We start from the raw sequence: 21,329 nt of genomic DNA, 5'->3' as shown, positions 1-21,329 counted from the left end.
GGAAACAGGAGACGCTTCTCCACAGCCCCACGCGTCGGTCAGCTCTCTGGTAGTGAGTGACCAGACTCCGCTTCCTTTAGCCCCAGGCTTTTCCCGCCCATTACTCTGAGAACCAATCATCGAGCTGGGCTTCGCACCTCAGCCCAATCAGCGACCCCCGTTAGGCCCTCCTCCCCCACACCCTCGCGCGCACGCCGATCGCCATGTTTCAAGGACAGCGGGGTTGGTTCTGCGGCAGCGTCGGCCGAGAACTGAGGCAGTTCTGGGGTAGGCAGCTGGGTGGAAGGCGCGGGTGAGGTGGTGGGCAGAGCGTCTCTCTTCTCTGTGGTGCTTTGGCACCGGGGTACGTGATAGGCTCACCCTGTGCTCTTGCCTCCGCAGTGGCCGAAGGGGGCTCGATCAGTGACCCAAGGGCCGCCGATTTCTTGTTCAGCTGTGATGCCTCCCACCCAGACACGCTGAGGTACCTGAAGGCCACCTGGCAGTGCCTCCTGGGTCATAATGAGCCAGGAGCTGAAGATGGAAGTCACAGTCACTAAGAAATATTGACGATAGGAACAGACTGGAAAGGAGCAAGTTTTCGGTCCTAGATGGGAAGCGGGGAGGGATAAACACCACCTTTCTCTTCTCCTTTCTGCCACAATGACTTGGCCTCCTACTTGGTCCACGAGTCTTCCCTGAGTTCCAGTCTTCTGTTTCTAGCTGTCTCTCCCACAACTCTACGTGGTGCCTTGAAGGCCTATCACATTCAGTATGTTCCTACCAAATCTCCTGATTGCCCCTTCACACCTGCACCAGGTCCTGTGTTCTCAAACTTAAAACCCTAGTAGTTTCTTGTGAATAACAACCCCACCCCCATTAATCAGTCGGTGGCCAAACACCACTGTACATGAACCGTGTACCCCTGTAAATGTTCTTGGTGGGACTATAGTAGCTTTCAGAGGTTACTCTGCCTCCAATCCGCCCACCTGCGATCCCCCTTCATATTATGATTACAAAGCAGAGGTCTAATCACCACCCTGGCTGCCCCCTCCCCACTCCCTTATTCCCCAGTATCTTGATTGCCTGTAGATAATTATCCCTACTTCTGCTCACCTATTCTTTCTTTTGAAAGGTTGAATACATTCTTGTTTATTTTATAACCTAAAATATTTCCTTTCTTTCTCCTAGAATATATCAGAGCCTTGATTACATAGAAGATAATGCTACAGTTTTTCACGCCTACTATCTCTCTGCAGTAGCCAATGCTGAAATGAAAAACTCGGTGGCTTTAGGTCATTTCATTCTTCCTCCTGCGTGCTTGCAAAAAGGTTGGTAAAGATAATTTATCCAATCTCTGTTAGCCAAATCCAGCTAGGTCTCCCAACTTGACTGATCTTTGTTCTCAATAAGAGATTTTTGTGTTTTGTATCATTTAATATAAGTGGAAAATCATGGACTTGGGATCAGATTGGCTTGGGTGTATATTCCAGCTTTGTTTGTTTATTGCTCATTCACACATTCATTAAACTCCTGTGGGTCAGGTTTCAACCCAGGTGCTGAGGATTCAGTGGTGAATAAGACAAAAAGCAGATCTTGCCCTCACAGTGCTCACTGGCTAGGATCCAACATTTACTAGTTTTGTGAACTTTAACAAGTTGTTTTGAGGATAAAATGAGATAATATATTAAGTAGTCTGACATGTGAACATTTAATAAATGCTAGTTTTGAATCTCTTCATTATAATGAAATTTTAAGATTCGTTATAATAATGAACCCGTATGTTTGTTTGTTTGTTTTTTTTTAAAGATTTTATTTATTTGACAGAGAGAGAGCGAGCACAGACAGGGGAAGCAGCAGAGGGAGAGGGAGAAGCAGGCTCCCCAGTGAGCAGTGAACCCAACTCGGGGCTTGATCCCAGGACTCCAGGATCATGACCTGAGCTGAAGGCAGAAGCTTAACCAACTGAGCCACCCAGGCGCCCCTTGTATTATTCTTTATACACTGGGGCGCCTGGGTGGCTCAGTTGGTTAAGCATCCTACTCTTTTGATTTTGGCTCAGGTCATGATCTCAGGGTTGTGAGATCAAGACCCACGTCAGCCTCTGTGCTGGGCCTGGAGCCTGCTTAAAGACCCCCCCCATCTCTCTTGCGCATATGTGCGCGTGTGCTCTCTCTCTAAAATAAATGATGGGGCGCCTGAGTGATTCAGTTAAGTGTCAGACTCTTGGTTTCAGCTCAGGTCATGATCTCAGGGTTGTGAGATCAAGCCCTGCGCTGGGGGCTCCACATTCAGTGCAGAGTATGTTTAAGACTCTCCCTCTGCTCCACACCCCCCCCCACACACACACCACATACATGCTCTCTCTCTCTCTAAAATAAATAAATAAATCTTTAAAAAAATAATAGTAGTAAGTAAAATTTAAAAAGATGTTTTAAATGAAAACATGCTCTTTTTTAAGAATAAAAAGCATACATTATTATCCACCTACACCAGTATTGTCTAGAAGTGTGAGATGCAAATGTGAACCACATACTAATTTTAAATTTTCTAGTATAAATAAGAAATTGATGTATAAAAATAGGTAAAATTAATTTTTTAAAGATTTATTTATTTTGAGAGAGAGAGAGCCCAAGCAAGGGGAGGGACGGAGGGAAAGGGAAAGAATCTCAAGTAGACTCCCCACTTGATCTCATGACCCTGATATCATGACCTGAGCCGAAATCAAGAGTCAAACGCTTAACCAACTGAGCCACTCAGGTGCCCCTAGGTGAAATTAATTTTAAGAATATATCTTATTTAACCTAATATATTCAAAATATTATCATTTCAATATATAACCAATATAAAAATTATTGAGATATTTACATTCTTTTTTTGATGCTAAATCTTTGAAGTCCAGTGTTTATTTTACACTCACAGCACATCTCACTTTGGACCAACCACATTTCAATATGGTGCCCATATATAGCTAGTCCAGTGGCTACTATATTGGACAACATAGGTCTAGAGGAATGTTACCTTTTTGTCCTCAAGTGGGCTACTGTGGAAGCTTTTGAGATCATTAAGGATGATGACATAGTCCTTTGACATGCTGAGCATCGTTAGAACTCCTATTCTACTATGCCCACTAGACCTGTTTCTCTTTCACTCTTCTTTTACCAAATTATTGAATACTTGAGGACCTCTACTCTACAAATTAAGGAATTTTATACCTTTTATTTTAACTGGACAATTGTCTTCTTTATTAATGGTTGGCCTAAAGACAAAGATATCTAATGAAGTCATAAATTCCAGCAGAAAAAATTTACAACAATGATTCTCATAATGCTTTGGAATCATCTGGGGAGGTTGTTAGAAATGCAAATTCCTGAGCTCCTCCTCAATCTTCTGATTCAATGAGAATCTGCATTTTAAACAAGTATCTTAGGTGAGTTTGAGGTAAGTGGAATAATGCTGGCCTGGAAAATTCAGACTTCAAGTAAACTTCAGAAGATTCTACAAAATTACTTAAAAAAGAGTATTGAATTTGCTTTTCTTACCACAGAAATAAGAAGAAAACTTGGTAGTTTTATTTGGGAACAAGACCAACATTTTCTGATAGAGAAGGTAAGAGTAAATTAAAGTACTTGGTTAAAATCTACAGTTTCAAAAAATTTTGAAAGCAATGTAATCTGAGAAATGTTTACTTATGACATGTTAACACCAGTGATCCAGGTTATGGAATTTAAAGGGCATGCTTTTATTGAACATTATCTTGTCTGATATTGTTTTCACACTAGTACACTGAGATATTTTCATATGAATAAAATTATTCATGTAAAAAGCTTGAAAATTTGCTTCTATCATTAATTAGATACAGTATTTACCAGTTTTTTACTGCCAGCATAGATTCTGATTTACTAATTCCCATGTTGTGTCATTTGTTAAATGTTTTGAATAATACGCCTCAATAAATGTGTTCAATACTGAAAATTGACTGTTTTATAGCTTTTGCTATTCTGCTTCAAATTTGTCAGTGCTTTTGACTTACTTCAAAATCTTCATGCAGTAGCCAAATTTAGGATAATTTGAGCATCAAGAAGAATGGCAGTAATGAATTATAGTACATTAAATTTACATTAAATTGGAGACTCAATAGTGATACTCCAAAAGCATAAAGAAAGACAAAAAGAACAGAGGGAAGGAAGGAAAGGAGGTGAGAAGAGGAAAGAAAGGAAGGCAAGAAGGAGGACTGGAAGGAAGGAAAGGAAAGGTGGGATAAGGAAAATTTCCCTTATAAAATAGTAACTACCACCCCCAATAAAATAATTGATTTAGGCAGGGTCATTAATGAATGTTAAAACCATGTTCTCAAATTATCACCCCACAGATTACTTAGTGGTTACAAAGGTAAGTGATGTGCCTTCACAGTAGAGAGATCTGGTAGACACCACCTTAACCAACTGGTCGAATTTAGCATCACCAAAATTGGAATAACCTCTCCTTATGTTCAGCTTGATGTGATATAATAAAAAGCATACAATCTATACAGTGAGTATTCTTGTTCAAAATGCTTAACCTAATTAACACTCAGACAATTTCAGAATGTGAGACATCACAAAACAACTATCTGGCTTAGACTCTTTAAAACAATGTCATAAAAAAACAAAACAAAACAAAACAAAAACAGGAATACTGTTCTAGATCAGAAGACGTAACAACCAAATGTGATGTATAAACCTTGATTGGATTCTGGATATTTTTTAAATAAAAAGTTAAAAAGACATTTTGAGAACAATTGGGAAAATTTAAATATGGACTATTAGGTGATATTGAATTAATGTTAAATTTCTTAATTGTGATGGTGGTATTATAAAGACAAAAGAATGCTTTTGAAAGAAAATGCAAGCTAAAGATTAAAGAGTAAAATGTCATAATATCTGCAAACCTTTTCAAATGGTCCAGCAAAAAATAAAAAATGAGAGAAGGCATGCAGAGTGATAAAAATGTTAACATGTTATGAATCTAGGTGAAAGGTGTATAGTACTTACTGTACTTTCGCTAACATTTCAGAGTTTGAAAATTTCCAAAATAAACACTTAGGTAGAAAAATCTTTATATGTCTGAAGCCAAACAATTAGCTTAAGCATTTTGTATTCTTTCATTAATTTGTTTTTTCTTCCCAAGTTGTGATCATCTGAAAATCATAGTTATTTTAGTATCTTTGGCTATGTTGGTTCTAAGGACCAAAATATCTAATCCTTGGCAGTCATAGTGTTTTCAGGGATGTGAGTGGTGATCAAATGGTTGTTATTTGACAATAATTACTGAGTATGCAGAACTTTAGAGCTAAAAAGCTCCTAAAGCCCATTAATTTAATCATTCAGATTTAGAAATGAGAGAACCGAGGTAAAGAGAAGGTAAAAACCTGTTTTAGTTCACATGCTAGACAATAGCAAAATGGAACCAAATTTTTTCAGCTCCTACCCAATCCAATATTTTTTCATAGAAAAATAGAATTTTTTCATAGAAAAATTAGTGGAATATGCCTGTAGTGATGATTGATTCTAGAAATTATGTTTTTATGATAAATGATTTTGTTAGTTCTTTCAAAATATTGATTGATATTAGCCAATTATAATAATGTAACCATAGAATATATAAGTAGAAAGTACTTCATTGAATGGCAACAAGGGTAAATCTGGTAAGTAATTTGGGAAACATTAGTATTGTTTGGAGTGGATTTGTGATCTAAACATAGAAATTTCCTACTGGCATATTAAGTAATTATACTATGTGACAGGTATCAGTATCTGAGTCACTGTCAAATAATCTTTTTGAAAAGCTTAATATATATTTAGTTCTTTCATAACTCCATAGCTAAATACTTCATTTTCATTTTGAAGGGGAAATGTAATTTGTTCAACTTACTTCATGTTTTTGATTTGTAACTCACAGGAAGCCTAGGAATTTTCAAGTCAAGGATTTTAAGAAAGTTTAGTTAAATTTAAATTTTTTGTTTCCTTATCTTTTAAAAACTAAAAATTAATATGGCCAGGGAAAATTTCAAAAATTGAAAAGAATAAAATTAGTCAAAATTTTACAATCTAATACAACCACAGCTGATATTTTAAAAATACATTGTTTTCATTACATAGCCCTAAAAACAAATAGTATAATTGTGTGTGTGTGCAAAATTTTGTTTTTGACACTGAACTAGATTGAATGGATCTAAGTGTATAAATATTTTTATGACTCTTGATATATATTGCCAATTTACTTTTTTACTTTTTAAAAAAACTTTTGATTGGATCATTTATGTGCTGATTTTCAAAAATGTGATTTCTTTTGCTATCCACAGCATGATGAAGTAACACCAAATGAAATAAAGGCCCTTAGGGAAAGCAATGAACCAGCAACAGATCAGGAAAAAGAATTATCCAAAAGGTATTGAATTCATACACTGCATTGATAATTCAATTCAATGTAGGCATCTTTGAGCACTTACTGTGTTTATCTCACTTAATTTTCACGGTCTTCTTACACCATTGGTATTATCATTATCACATGGCCATTTTACAGCAAAAGAGATCTAGGATTAGATAGATTAATTTGCCCGAAGTCATACAAACTTTTATTATTAAGTGGGAGGAAGTTGGATTTGAACTGGGTCAGTCTAATTCCAGAGCCAACGACTATACTAGACTTTCCTTGCACAAAAGAAACAAGAATTTAGGGGCACCTGGGTGGCTCAGTCGTTAGGCGCCTGCCTTCGGCTCAGGTCATGATCCCAGGGTCCTGGGATCGAGCCCCGTGTCAGGCTCCCTGCTTCGCAGGAAGCCTGCTTCTCCCTCTCCTGCTCCCCCTGCTTGTGTTCCCTCTCTCGCTGTGTCTCTCTCTGTCAAAGAAATAAATAAAATCTTAAAAAAAAAAAAAAAAAGAAACAAGAATTTATGTATATTGTGATTACTGTTACATTAATTTTTAAATAAGAAGATATATGAAATATTAGCAGTAATTTTATTAGGATTGGAAGTTCTGAATGATTTCCCCCTCTCCTTTCCAAATTGTTTGTAATGTGGTTACTTTAAGAAATTAAATTTAAAAAGACAGACAATCATGGACTTACCATTGTGTGAGAGCCAATCTAAGAGAGACCCCTTTTGTTTCAGGCTTATTATCTAGTCCTAATTCCATGTTTTCCAGTTCCATGGTTTTCAAATACTCATAAGGAGTACTGGCTATTCAAAGGTCTGCTGAAATAAAAATGACCAAATAGTAGCTGTTTCTCTTCAATATAAAAGTTAATGGGTTTACTTTATAGTTTTTTCAATTTTAAGTTTTTTCTTCTATAGTTTTTTTCTTATATCTTTTGTACCTACTATTTGGTTTGTTATAATTTGAAGTTAGTTGTTATCTAATTTACACAAAGCTGTGCATTTAATTAAGTTTAGTAAACTATTGTTTCATGGTCCTGTGACTTCTAGACATTCTACCACTTAAGTTTGAGAATCCATATTTTAAGTCTTAGGATCTCTATGTATAGCACTCCTTTGAACTTACTTGTTATGGTTTTTTGAGATAAAAAACTGGTTAAAAAAAAGGAAGAAAAATAAGAAGAGGTAAGACCATGAAGATATTCTTAAGGGATTAATAGAGGAAAGAATAATTATCCTAATGACCTTGTAAAAGAAGGCTGGGAAATAGAAAATAAGAAATAACTCCCAGTGATTAACTTGACTAGTATAGATATCAGATACATAAGTTCTTTAAGAAATTGTTGCCCTGCAAAACATGGAGGCCATCAAGGAAAAGATTGGTTAAGTGTGACTACCAAAAATATTTTAAATTTGTACCTGGCAATAAAAACACCATAAACTAAGTCAAAAGAAAAATATACACATGAAAAAACATCTGACAAAAACTAGTTTAAGATACAAAGGGGGCTTCCAAATTTGGGGAAAATATGTCCAATCCAATAACAATAACAATGGACAAAGGATATGAATAGATACCTTAGATAGGTATCTAACCTAGAGCCTTTTCTTTATGGAACCACCAGAGGGTGCAGTGTGAACATAGATAAAATATACTTTGCCCTTACTCAGAAAGCATTTGTTTCTTTGGCATTCTACTAGTGATACTGAATAGTAAGTGATGAACCAGTTATTAAAAACACTTGCTAAATATAAGACACTTGTGAGCTTATCAGTTAATTTGATTCTCATAACCTTGTAAGATAGATAAATATTAGCCCCATCTCACAGTTGAGGAAACAGGTTAGAGAGCTAAATGTCATTCAACATTACTCATATAGTGAAGCTGAATTTGAAGCTAAGTCTAGCTGATCCAGAATCCAAACTCTTAATCACTATGCTGTTTCCACTTCTCAATATGTTCCCCAAATCTTCTGAAAATTGCATGAATTTAATTATTCTATTATGAACATAATGCATGTAATTGGTCAAAATAGAAAATAAAGAAAATTTAAATTATAAGCAACCCCACCGTTTAGAGATAACTACCATCTCTTTCTAGTTTTATACAAATACATCTTGTTTTCATGTGCATTTTTCTTGATTACTAATGGCTTTGAACCTTTTTGAATTTATTAGCATTTTATATTTCTTCTCTGTGGTTTGTTTTTATCCTTTCTCCCTTTTTTATTGGGGGCCTTATTGTTTTTCTTATCAACTTGTCTGGCATCTTTATGTAATAGCTTTATTATCCTTTTGCCAGTTTGTCACATTATATCCTCAGTTTGTTGTCTGGTTTATACTTTTTTAGAGATACGAATTTTAAATTTCTGCATCATTAAATTGATCACTTTTCCTTTATAATTTCTTTAGTTGCTTTCATGATCAGAAAAGTTCTTTCCCATTCAGAGATCAAATCAATTTTAAATTCGGCAGATATTTATTTTGGTGTACGGTAATAGATAAAGATCTAAATTGATTTTGTTTTGCAAATAAGTTCCCACTTTTTTTTAATAATAAATCTATTTCCAACTGATGTGTAATTTCCCTTTGTCATATTTTTTTTAGTATATAGAGATCTATTTTTAAACTATTTGTTTTATTCCATTAATCTGTGGATCTATTTCTATATCAATACAATATTCTTTTAAGTTATATAACTTCATTTATGTATTTTAATACCTGACAAGGCAAGTCCCAAACTCATTACTCTCCTTTTAAAAATCTTTTCCTTAGTTCTTCATGCCTACATATTATTTTTCCATTTTCACATTTTAATTATCAAAATCCAACTTATACAAAAGGGGATACTATGAAAATACTGGTCCCTAGTGAGCCAGTTTCCCTCCCAGAAGTAACCAATATTATAATTTCTTATATGTGCATATACTAACAAATTCATGTAAGTATTTTCATTTCTCCTTTTTCTTACAAATAGTAATAGACTGTAAGCCCTGTTCAGTCCCTTGCCTTTTTTCACTCAGTAATTTACCTTGGAGATCATTTCATGTTATTACATAAAGAGCTTTTTCATTTTTGCTTTGTATAGTGTTCTACTATGTGGATTTATCATAATTTATTTAACTAGTTGCTTATTTTAATGGATTTTTAGGTAATTTCTAATTTGCTATTAAAAACAGTGCTTCAGTGAATGATTATGTAATGTCATTTTGTGTGTGTGAATATCTGTAGGGTAATTCTTACGAGGTCAAAAGGAATGTAGATTTGTCTCCTTGATAGGTCTTAAAATTGCCCTCCATCCAGGTTAAACCAATTTATGCTCCTACTGGTTGTGTATAAAAGTGCCTTTTCCAATTAAAAAAAAAACAACAAAAACTGTTACAAAAGTGCCTTTTCCAGCTAGGGTAATCAAACATCCAGGTTTGCTTAGAACTGTCCTGATTTTAACACTGAAAAGCCCCGTGTCCTGAGAAATCCCTCAATCTAGGGTAAACTGGGATAGTCAGTCATCTTATTAACCCTATACCTTCTCCAACACAGAGTACTATCATGTATTTTGGTCTTTGCTAATCTGATAGGTATAAAGTGGTATCTCAGTCTAGTTTTGTTTGAATTGCTATTATGATGAATGAGGTTGAGTGTCTTCAGATATTTGAGAACCACTTATATCTCCTTTTCTGTGAACTGTTTGTTCATATCCTTTACACATTTTTCTATTGATTGAGTATTGCTTTTATTTTTTGATAAGAACCCTTTACGTTTTAGGAGAATTACTTCATTATGAAATAAGTTACAATTCTTAGCCTATTGTCTTTTGACTTTAAAAAATGTTGGGTTTTGTCATGCAAATATGTTTTACTGTATACATTTGTGATTATTAACATTTTCTTTAATGGCTTTCAGGTTTTGTGTTGTACTTAGGGAAGTCTTCCTACTCTTAAGATTATTATCATTATTATTTTTTGCTATGGTTTCTTCTTAATGATTTCTTTATTTTTCAGTTTAAATCTGTGACACATTTGGAATATATCTTGGTGTAAGATGTGAGGTGGGGATCCACTTTCTTTTTTTTTCCTCCAGATAGCTAACTATCTGTGGCTATTGGTAAAATAATTTATCTCCCCCCACACACCCTGTCTTAAAATGCCACCTTTATCAGAGGTTAGATCCCTGTAAGTATTTGGGTCTATTTCTGCATTTTATATTTTTATATTCCATTCATTTGTCATGCAACAGCACCACTCTGTTTTAGTTATTTATAATACGATTTGATATCTAGTGCTAATTTTTCCTCTTTACTCTTGCTATTCTTTCTGGTTTATTTTTCTATCTGAATTTTAGATACACCTTGTTCATATATGTTTTAAAAATTACTGTTGTTATTTCTGATGACATTACAAAAAATGTATAGATTAACTTAGGGAGACTACCTCTGATATTGAATCTTTCTATCTGAGAAAATGGTGTTTTTTCCCACTTGTTCAAATTTTCTTTTGTGGCCCTTAAGGAACATTTTCACATTTTCTTCATATAAATCTTATGCTTTTCAGGATGCATAATCATATCATTTGTTCATATGAAAGATTGCTTCTAGTAAAAAGACTAAATATCTCTTCCATTTCTTTCTCTACCCTCCCCCACCTCATTGCTTAGCCAGAAATCTTAAAGCCATAGTAAATAATAACAATGGTTATCCTTTTAGAGTCCCTAACTCTTCTGGGAACACTATTTTACTTTATTTAAAGGATCTTATCCTAACTGAGCTATAGTTTCTTTTAGAAGAGTTCAGATGAAATCTAATTTTTAAACAAATTGAAAATAAAGCTTTTCTAGGTGGCGCCTGGGTGGCTCAGTCATTGAGCATCTGCCTTCGGCTCAGGTCATGATCCCAGGGCCCTGGGATCGAGCCCCACATTGGGCTCCCTGCTCCGTGGGAAGCTTGCTTCTCCCTCTCCCACTCCCCCTGCTTGTGTTCCCTCTCTCGCTGTGTCTCTCTGTCAAATAAATAAATAAAATCTTTAAAAAAAAAAAAAAAGAAAAGAAAGCTTTTCTAACACTAAGTGTAATTTTAGATTTTTTAAGGAAAATAAATTAAGGATGACCACTACTTTTAATTATTGAGGTTTTTATTTTCATATAATTGTATTATCTATTGGTTATATGTAGTCTAAATACAGTAAACATTGTTACTTGGCACAGTTGGAAAACAGAATATTTTAGTTGAAAACTACTAAGCTCTTAAAAGTTAGAATATAATTAATTATACTACACAACCACACTCAGAATACTTTAACGTTTTCTCTTTTTAACTCAGAAGTCACTTCAGAATCTTAGTGTACCTCATGATTTTCCCAGATTTCATTTTTTATTTAAAGCATTGAAGTACTAGTTAACAGAGTTCCAATTATTTAAACACTGAATAACAAAAAATGCTGTGATTATTTAAAATAGAGCCCACTATACTTTCCTTGGCATAAGATTACATATGTATATATATTTTATCTAATTGTAAAGTATTACTGAATTATTTTGCTTTTAATAATATTGAGAAAAAGACTTATGCCCCTACATACACAAAAAATACGTTTTTTGAAGTGGCCAAGAAAACCGAAAATATCTGTATGGGAACTTGTATTACTTAGAAGCACAAAAGAAGTCCACACATAACATTTTCACCCAATAAGATTGAAAAGATTGAAGTCTGCTGTAGAGCAAATAGATTACTATATATATTGCCTGGAATAATTTCTCAGGAAAACACAAATATAAATGTGACTTTCTGTATGTTTCATTTTATAGCACAGAAAAGCATTTTATAACGACTCCAGTTACAGAAAAGCAGATGTACTTCCCTCTTCAGAATTATCCAGTGAACAACATGGTAACAGGTAATTTAAAATAAAATAAAATTTAGAGAAAACCCAAGTAGGAAAGAAACAAAAGAATATTTTGTATAATAAAGCATTAAATACATGTACAACATGCATTACAACAAATGTACAACAATGCACTAAATAAATCTGCAGAATTGACCCAGAGATAGGTCCCATATTTTGTTAAAACGCTCATCTATTGGTAGCGTGAATACACATCCCTGTTTACACAAAATAGTCCCAGTTTATGTCTGTTGTCCTGGCATCAGTTTTTTACTCTCAGGTGTCCCAGCTTGGAAGATAAATTATATGGACAACTCTAATCATAGTTTCCTTTGAGAATCTGATGAAACATAGACCCTTCTCCCTAGCATACAAACACACACAAACATAACACACCATCTTTACATATAATTTAAAGAGGTTCACAGGTGTCCACGGACTCCGTGTTTGTGTTTTCTAGTGCCTGACATAAAGAAAGACAGCTTTCTAAGGCTGACATGAGAGGGTGGAACCAAGGGAATCAGGTGGAAGTGGCCATTGGGATTGGGATAGTGGTGAGTGAGGTCGATGTTTAGATACTTTGATCTGAGTAGTATTTAGTTAGGGTCATTGATCATTTCTTTTTTAAAGATTTTATTTATTTATTTGACAGAGAGAGACAAAGTGAGAGAAGGAACACAAGCAGGGGGTGTGGGAGAGGGAGAAGCAGGCTTCCTGCTGAGCAGGGAACCCGACACGGGGCTCCATCCCAGGAGCCTGGGATCATGAACTGAGCCAAAGGCAGACGCTTAACGACTGAGCCACCCAGGCACCCGGGTCATGGATCATTTTAAAAATAGAGGTTTTTTTAAAAATTGTGTTTAAAACACAGCAACTTAAAAAGTATAGGTTTTTGAAATTCCATTTTAAAACTCATTTGTATATTTATCACATTCTCTTTATCAGACTCTTGGAACTAGTCCACAAATTCCTAGATGTCTTCTCTCATAGTACTATTCCTTCTTACCTTTTGGTCTAGCCATTTGTTTCATTATTTTTTTTCTTCTGTTAATAGCCTTTAGAAAAGCACTTTAAAAGAACTTTTAGGGACACCTGGGTGGCTCAGTTGTTAAGCGTCTGCCTTCGACTCAGGTCATGATCCCAGGGTCTTGGGATGGAGTCCAGCATCAGTCTCCTTGCTCAGCGGGGAGCCTGCTTCTCCCTCTGCCTGCTGCTCCCCCTGCTTGTGCTCTCTCTCTCTCTGACAAATAAATAAAATCTTAAAAAAAAAAAAGAACTTTTAATGTGTCGTTTGAGGCTGAGACTTGGAGACATCAAAGAAAACTGTTACCCAGCTTTGACAGAGAAGTCAGTTCTGGGGTTCTTAGGAGCAATTGTGGGCTGCAAAGGACAATGAACTAAGTAGAAGTAGTTGTTCTAATATCGGGAGCAGCAACTGCTACCCTCATTTATCCTTAGGCCTAAACATTCAGATAAAATGTAGGTACCCCTTAAACCATGGTTGTGGCATATTACTGGTATTGATTTTGTTTCAGGCAACTCTATCACCAGATTCTAAATGTCTCATGTTCATTTGGACTTACCAAGTGTTTGATAACATATTTTAAAAATCAATGATAAATATTAAAATCAGCCATACAATAAAGACAAATGCTTAGATTTGGACATGTAACAATGCCGGTTTCATTGCTGCCTGACTATTCAAAAGACATGACAGTGTTGTATTAAAAGCAAACTAAAGGGGCACCTGGGTGGCTCAGTTGGTTAAGCGACTGCCTTCGGCTCAGGTCATGATCCTGGAGTCCCGGGATCGAGTCCCACATCGGGCTCCCTGCTCGGCGGGGAGTCTGCTTCTTCCTCTGACCCTCCTCCCTCTCGTGCTCTCTCTCATTCTCTCTCTCGCAAAAAAAAAAAAAAAAAAAAAAAAAGCAAACTAAAGAAGAACTACAAAAATAATCATTAGTCAGAATTTTTAAAGATTTCAACCTGTGATCATCTTTTGTTAATTTTATTGATAGAACCATAGTAAAATTTTCTGATCTTTTTATTTGATTATTTTCTTTCCTTATATTTCTACACTAAAATTTTATTTTATTTTTTTAAGTTTGTTTGTTTATTTTAAGTAACCTCCACACCCAACATTGGGCTCCAACTCACGACCCTGAGATCAAGAGTCATATGCTCTTCTGACTGAGCCAGCCAGGTGCTGCCCCTATATTAAAATTTTTAAAAATTTTAAATGGCACTTTCTTGGAAGAAAGTTTCAATCTTTAGAGATGATTCTTTGGCTTTAATTTTGATGTGAAATGACAAGTACTTCCTTTTTTTTTTTTTATCATGCCCATCTGCTGGTACAGGAAAGAATAACTTCTTGTTGGAATATAGTGAGTGACAGTTCTAATTTAGGCAGTGGTAGCAATTTTTGTGACTGTAACTTGACTGTCTCTTCCTCAAAATGGGTTGGGTTCAGTTCAATGAATGTTAAGTCTCTTAAAATAGAACTAATTAGATTTTAGTTTGCAGAAAATACAAGTTGGAACTATGCCCTAGAACCCGTGGCCCCAAGTTGTGACTACCAAAAATATCTTCAGATAGTGCCAAATGTCCCATAAATGTCCCATAAAATATCAAGGGGTTTTCTGGGTCTGTTTTTGTTTATTTTTTGCTTTTGGCTGGAATTAAATTATTTTAGTCTGATATCACTAGTTATCACCCATGATAAGAAGTTCTGACTGGTAGCTATATGGGTGACTAATTTTTAAAAATTAATAATTATAGGGGCACCTGGGTGGCTCAGTTGGTTAAGCGGCTGCCTTCAGTTCAGGTCATGATCCCAGGGTCCTGAGATCGAGTCCCACATTGGGCTCCCTGCTCGGTGGGGAGTCTGCTTCTCCCTCTGCCTCCCCTTGCTTATGTTCGTGCTCTCTCTCTCTCTCATAGATAAAATCTTTTAAAAAATTAATAATTGTAAATATCTTGCAGGTAAAAATTTTCAAACCAAAAAGTTCTGATAACTAAAAGTTTGGGAACCTATAATGGATACTGTATTAGTTACCTATCACTGTTTGGCAAATTGCTCTAAAAGTTAGCAGCTTAAAGCCAACATTTATTACTTGATAGTTTCTGAGGGCCAGGAATCCAGGAGCATCTTAATTAGATACTTCTGTCTCAAAGTCTCTCATAAGGTTGCAGTCAAGTTGCCAGCTAGGCTGCAGTTACTCCAAGGCACAAATGAGATTGGAAAATCCATTTCAAAGCTCACTCATGTGGTTATGGCAAGCCTTGGGTCCTTGCTGATTTTTGGCCAAAGGCCAAAGTCCTCCTCAAGTGGGCCTCTCCATAAGGCTCTTCACAACATGGCAGCTTGCTTTCCTCAGAGTGAGAAATGCAGGAGGGAAAAAGAGCATACCCAAGACAGAAGCCACTGTCTTTTTTTATATTCTACTCTTAGAAGTGGCATACAATCACTTCTGCCATGTGTTGTTGGTCATATAGACCAACCCAAGTACAGAGTCTCCTTCTAGAGACTACACAAATTTGTGAATACCAAGAGATAGGGATCATTTAGGGCCATCTGGGAGGCTGGCTACCACAGACACATATAGAATACCTTTCCTAGGAACTCTCTTTTCTTCCCCTCAGTACATCTGATTTACATAGAAACAGTCATTTTCTAAAACATGAGCTCCTCACCCCTAACTATTGCCTTGGGAATGAATACCTGATTTGAGTTGAGCCAGTTACAGCTCTTTCTCTAGATTTTTATACATGGAACGCAGCCAGTCAAATCATTCTCATTTGGGTGACCATAGCTCTTAAGATCTAAAAGTTGGGAGCCATGTAGTTCCATGTTTCCTACCATGTAAAGAAAGCCAACTTGCCTCAAGAGAGAAAAATTGAAATTAACATGCAGGGAAAACTGGATACCAGTGAGAGACAGCCATGAGCTCTGGTTACTTCTGAGGCCCACACAGAAATGTCTGCCTTCCTCACAGTTTGGTTGATATAGCAATCTTTTTAGTAGACTCCCCTGTCGTTTAAGCTAGTTTAAATTGAGGGTGCCTGGATGGCTCAGTCGTTAAGCATCTGCCTTCGGCTCAGGTCATGATCCCAGAGTCCTGGGATCGAGCCCCGCATCGGGCTCCCTGCTCAGTGGGAAGCCTGCTTCTCCCTCTCCCACTCCCTCTGCTTGTGTTCCCTCTCTCGCTGTGTCTCTCTCTGTCAAATAAATAAATAAAATCTTATAAGCTAGTTTAAATTGAGTGTCAATCAACTTCAGCCTAAAGTCCTAACTACTTCAAAACTGCTAGAATAATCCATTTCTGATGCATAAATGTCCTATACTTCTTATAGGAATATTTTTATTAATGTAATAATTATTTTTAAAATTCCTATCCTCACACGTATCTTTAGCAACTTCACACAGTGTATATGTGCAATTAACTAAGTGTTAATATTTTTCTGTACTAGTTTATTTTACATAGAAACCTAGTCATTAGGCAAAGATCATGAACCATATGGAGTATAGTGCTTCAAGAGATTTTCTAAAGTAAATGATTATGATTAAAATATCTTTAAAGACACTAATCAGTTTTATGTTAGTGAATTCATAGTTAATTTATTAACTGTCAATTTATCATATATTATTAGAAGCAATCAAACTATATGCATATGTACCACATGTTGATGGTGGTGGTGTTCTAAAATCAATCATCTTTGAGCTCTACCAGAATTTTTCTCATACAGTACTGACTATTAAATTAGGTGTCAGTTTTAATATAAACTACAAACATATTACACATAAAATATAATCACTCAAATAAGCAGTAGCTATCAAGGTAATATCGCTTAAATCCTTGAGTCCTTTTTCTTTTTTTTTTGAAGTGAAGTGAAAGTTTATTAAGTGAAGGTGAGAACAGAAAGGAAAGGAAACAAAAGCCCTCTAGAGTGAGAGGGGCTCCGAATGGGTTGCCCTAAAGTATTGAGTCCTTAAGCTCTCCACATTCTAGGTGGGTTTTTTTTGATACTCATATCAATTTCAGATTATTAATGATATCAAAATTAATCACACTCATAACCTTTGTTGACTAAGCAGTAATACTGATTTTCCTTAATTTATTTTTTTAAAAGATTTTATTTATTTATTTGAAAGAGAGCATGGAGGGGTGGGGGTTGAGGGCCAGAGGGAGAGGGAGAAGCAGACCCCACCCCCACCCCCTGGTGAGCGGGGAGCCTGATATGGGACTAGATCCCAGGACCCTGGGATCATGACCTGAGCCGAAGGCAGATGCTTAACCAACTGAGCCACCCAGGCCCCCCTTCCCTTAATTTCTTATTAAAGAATGTTATCTCAGTGTTAGCAGTGCAGGAAAGTGTTCCCTGCCCTACTAGTGAAGATGAGCTGTTTGTGCTGTTACAGTAGCTACTTGGATAGATAGTTCTAAATGATTATACTCTAAGCCAGACACACTTCCCAGTTATTTTGGTCTAGGTACCATATGTTTTACCCCCAACCTGGACATTACACTCTCAGTAGTCAAAGTGGATAATCAAATATTTGTGTTTTAAAAGGAGCTGGAAGGGGCTCCTGGGTGATTCAGTTGGTTAAGTGTCCAATTCTTGGTTTTAGCTCAGGTCATGATCTCAGGTCCTGGGATCGAGCCCCGAGTCAGGCTCTGCGCTCAGCGTGGAGTCTGATGGAGACTGTCTCCCTCTCCCTCTGCTCCTCCCCTGCTTGTACACTCTCTCTCTCTAAAATAAATAAATAAAATCTTTAAAAATAAATAAATAAAAAAATAAGAGGTAGAAGGTTGCAGGGAGTGGGGAGTTGGGAAGGAGGGTATTCCCTGGTAATTATCAAGTTTCATGGAGAATCTTCTCCCTGGCATTATTTCTTCTTTTTACTTCTTTCTAAAAACATTCTTTAGAAATCGTAACTTTAGGGGTGCCTGGATGGCTCAGTCATTAAGTGTCTGCCTTCACCTCAGGTCATGATCCCAGAGTCCTGGGATCGAGCCCTGCATCGGGCTCCCTGCTCTGCGAGAAGCCTGCTTCTCCCTCTCCCACTCCCCCTGCTTGTGTTCCTTCTCTCGCTGTGTCTCTCTCTGTCAAATAGATAAATAAAATCTTAAATAAAAAAAAAAGAAATCGTAACTCTAATAAATCAAAGATACTGAAAAACAGTATGATAGGATTTCAAATATATATATATTTTGTATTTTGTAGGTTATATATCAATTGATGCCATGAAGAAATTCCTTGGGGAGCTACATGACTTTATTCCTGGAAGCTCAGGATATTTGGCATACCATGTTCAAAATGAAATTAACATGTCTGCTATAAAAAACAAATTGAAGAGAAAATGTTAAGTTTAATTGTCTTTATATCTAGGTGTTCATTTTTTCTAAAATATTACCAAAGATGTGCATAATTTTACATTCTCCCCTTTGGGACAGGGGGATGGGGAAATGGGGGAGAATTCTGTTTCTTTCTCAGAGTGTGTCTTTAGGAAATTCAGAATCATTCTGGCTCCATGATTTGACATTTGGGCTGGATTTTTCCCCCCAGCTTGCAATGTTATGTCCACAGATCCTGAGTACACAGTTGTTTTGGAGTAATTGTCATTGACACACTTCATAAGAAGTCTCAGGCTCTCTCTCTCTGTCATATGCTCTTTTGGCTTTAACATTCTATTAATTATACATGTTTTTCTAGGTTCAATGCTGTGAATACTAAGTTTAATGATTCTGGTCATCTTATTTTGATTTTAAAAAATAGAATGTTATTGTTGAGTTCTAAATTACTGTTTCTGGCTTGAAAAATATGGAGTAAAACATTTTAATGATTCAGACTTCATGTGTGGATAGTTCCTGATAACATGTACCGGAAGTGATTTAATGTAAACAATGCTATTTCATCCAAAATGAGCCTTCAAGTCAACTTAGAATTACAGTGCTGGAAAGAACCTTAGAGAACAATGAGGAAGTGAAGGTCTTCAAAGGCTGTTTTGCCTAGGTTGACTAACTGGGGGCCAAATAAGGACTAGAACATGACTGTCTTGATTTTCCAAGTCAGTTTCTCCCCACTGTCTCACATGCTATATCCTGTAGCCTGTTTCAGATATAATTGACAGCAGATCTGCAAAGGGGACCAGAAACCAGCCAACATGCTTGGCTTATTTTTTAAATAATGATTTCAAGACGGCAACTTATCTTTATTCATATGGTCATGCTATACAGAATCTGGTGGATTTATTACTTTATATACATGATATATTTTTTGTGAAGCTATCATTTTTAAAAACTGTACTTTCTCCTAGGAAGTGCAACCAACTGTAGAATTATCTAAAGAAAATGCACTTTTTAAAAGTGTTTGGATCGGGGGTGCCTGGGTGGCTCAGTCGTTAAGTGTCTGCCTTCGGCTCAGGTCATGATCCCAGGCTCCTGGGATTGAGCCCTGCATCGGGCTCCCTGCTCCACGGGAAGCCTGCTTCTCATTCTCCCACTCCCCCTGCTTGTGTTCCTGCTCTCGCTATCTCTCTCTCTGTCAAATAAATAAAATCTTTAAAAAATAAATAAATAAAAGTGTTTGGATCATTTGGGTATATTTGGGCCCTGGCCTTTCTCCCATGACTCAAATTTCATAATACAACATTATTACAGTAATCTCAGCATCATCATTTGAAAGCTCTATTTTCCCCTTATGGTAACTTTCCCATATTTATATTTGTATTTGTGATTAAACTCTTCTGAACTTGTAAACTATAAAAAAAAAAAAAAAACTAAACTAAATGTTAATGACCTTTTCCTGAAACGTATTAAATATTATCTCTCCTGAACACTTTATCTCAGTCACATTAAATTTTTCTTACATAGGGGCGCCTGGGTGGCTCAGTTGGTTAAGCGACTGCCTTCGGCTCAGGTCATGATCCTGGAGTCCCGGGATCGAGTCCCGCATCGGGCTCCCTGCTCAGCAGGGTGTCTGCTTCTCCCTCTGACCCTCTTCCCTCTCGTGCTCTCTGTCTCTTATTCTCTCTCTCTCAAATAAATAAATAAAATCTTAAAAAAAAAAAAAGAAAATTGTTTCTTACATAGAAACCAAGTCTGTCTGTGGATCTTAAATTAATTATTAAAAGGATTAAGTAAATTTACATTAAGTTGTGTACATTGGGATTTCTTGGAAATGTTCAAGTATTTTTCTGATCGTGTTAATATAGTAAATAAAAAACTACAACCACAGTGATTTCCAAACAAAGGTAATTATATCTTTAGGAGTATAGAAAAGGCCAGGTGCAATGCATATCCTTGAAATACTACCAGAAGCAGAAAAATCAGTTGATAACGTAAGCCTTTCAGGCATTAGAAACATATGAACAAATAAAATAGGCAAAGATAAAGTGTTCTGTTAAAAATTGATGATCTTAATGGGAAGTGAAAGAAAGTATGATTTTACTTATTGCTCATTTAAGCAACTTCTTTTTATTTGCCTAGTATGTCTGACGGATATTGCCTCTGGCTCCCATCTTATAAAAATGCTCTCCCCACTTTAGAACTTTTGGTTATTTCTCTACCCTTTTGCAAACATATCTCCTCTGATGCTTTTCACTATTAGGCATAGTCATTCCTCATACTGCTTAATTTAGTGTATAGTTCTTAGTTCATCTTATTTCTTTCATCCTTTGTGACCAGATTACTTTTCTCTAGCTTTTGGTAGGGTTTTGTGACATTAGATAAGTTATGAATTATTGGCAAAGTCTGCTAGTTTTTTTCTGAATGTGTGTTTCCCTTTCTTTCATGATGATAGAACCCCTAATTTCTACCTGGACACATGCTACCTGGGATAAAGACCATATTCTCAGTCTCACTTGAAGTTAAGTATGGCTATGTCCCAAAGTTTTGGTCAATCATTGCAGAGCAGAAAGGGCATCTGGGAACTTTTCTTAAAGACCTTTGGCACATACACTTTGTCCCCTTTCCTTCCACTGCTATTCTTTCTGTTTCTTCCATCTTGTTGCTTGGATGTAATAGCTATCATTTGAACCATAATAGCAAGAACT

At 36.1% G+C, this 21,329-nt stretch overlaps 1 protein-coding gene across 1 annotated transcript; it reads left to right on the top strand.

The window, feature by feature from the left end:
• Positions 1 to 203: 203 nt before the first annotated feature.
• TERB2 (telomere repeat binding bouquet formation protein 2) lies at positions 204 to 19,708 on the top strand. Its single transcript, XM_045901908.2, has 7 exons — positions 204 to 267; positions 382 to 463; positions 1,171 to 1,310; positions 3,527 to 3,588; positions 6,323 to 6,408; positions 12,198 to 12,286; positions 18,500 to 19,708. The coding sequence occupies exons 1-7, from the start codon at positions 204 to 206 to the stop codon at positions 18,640 to 18,642; spliced, it is 666 nt and encodes a 221-aa protein (XP_045757864.2). The 3' UTR covers positions 18,643 to 19,708.
• Positions 19,709 to 21,329: the final 1,621 nt, after the last annotated feature.

The sequence above is a fragment of the Mirounga angustirostris genome, unplaced genomic scaffold (assembly GCF_029215605.1).
Source record: "Mirounga angustirostris isolate CCGP_5_RB_7025 unplaced genomic scaffold, mMirAng1.0.hap1 SCAF_9, whole genome shotgun sequence".
NCBI lineage: Eukaryota > Metazoa > Chordata > Mammalia > Carnivora > Phocidae > Mirounga > Mirounga angustirostris.
This window is presented reverse-complemented; position numbering and strand designations above follow the sequence as displayed.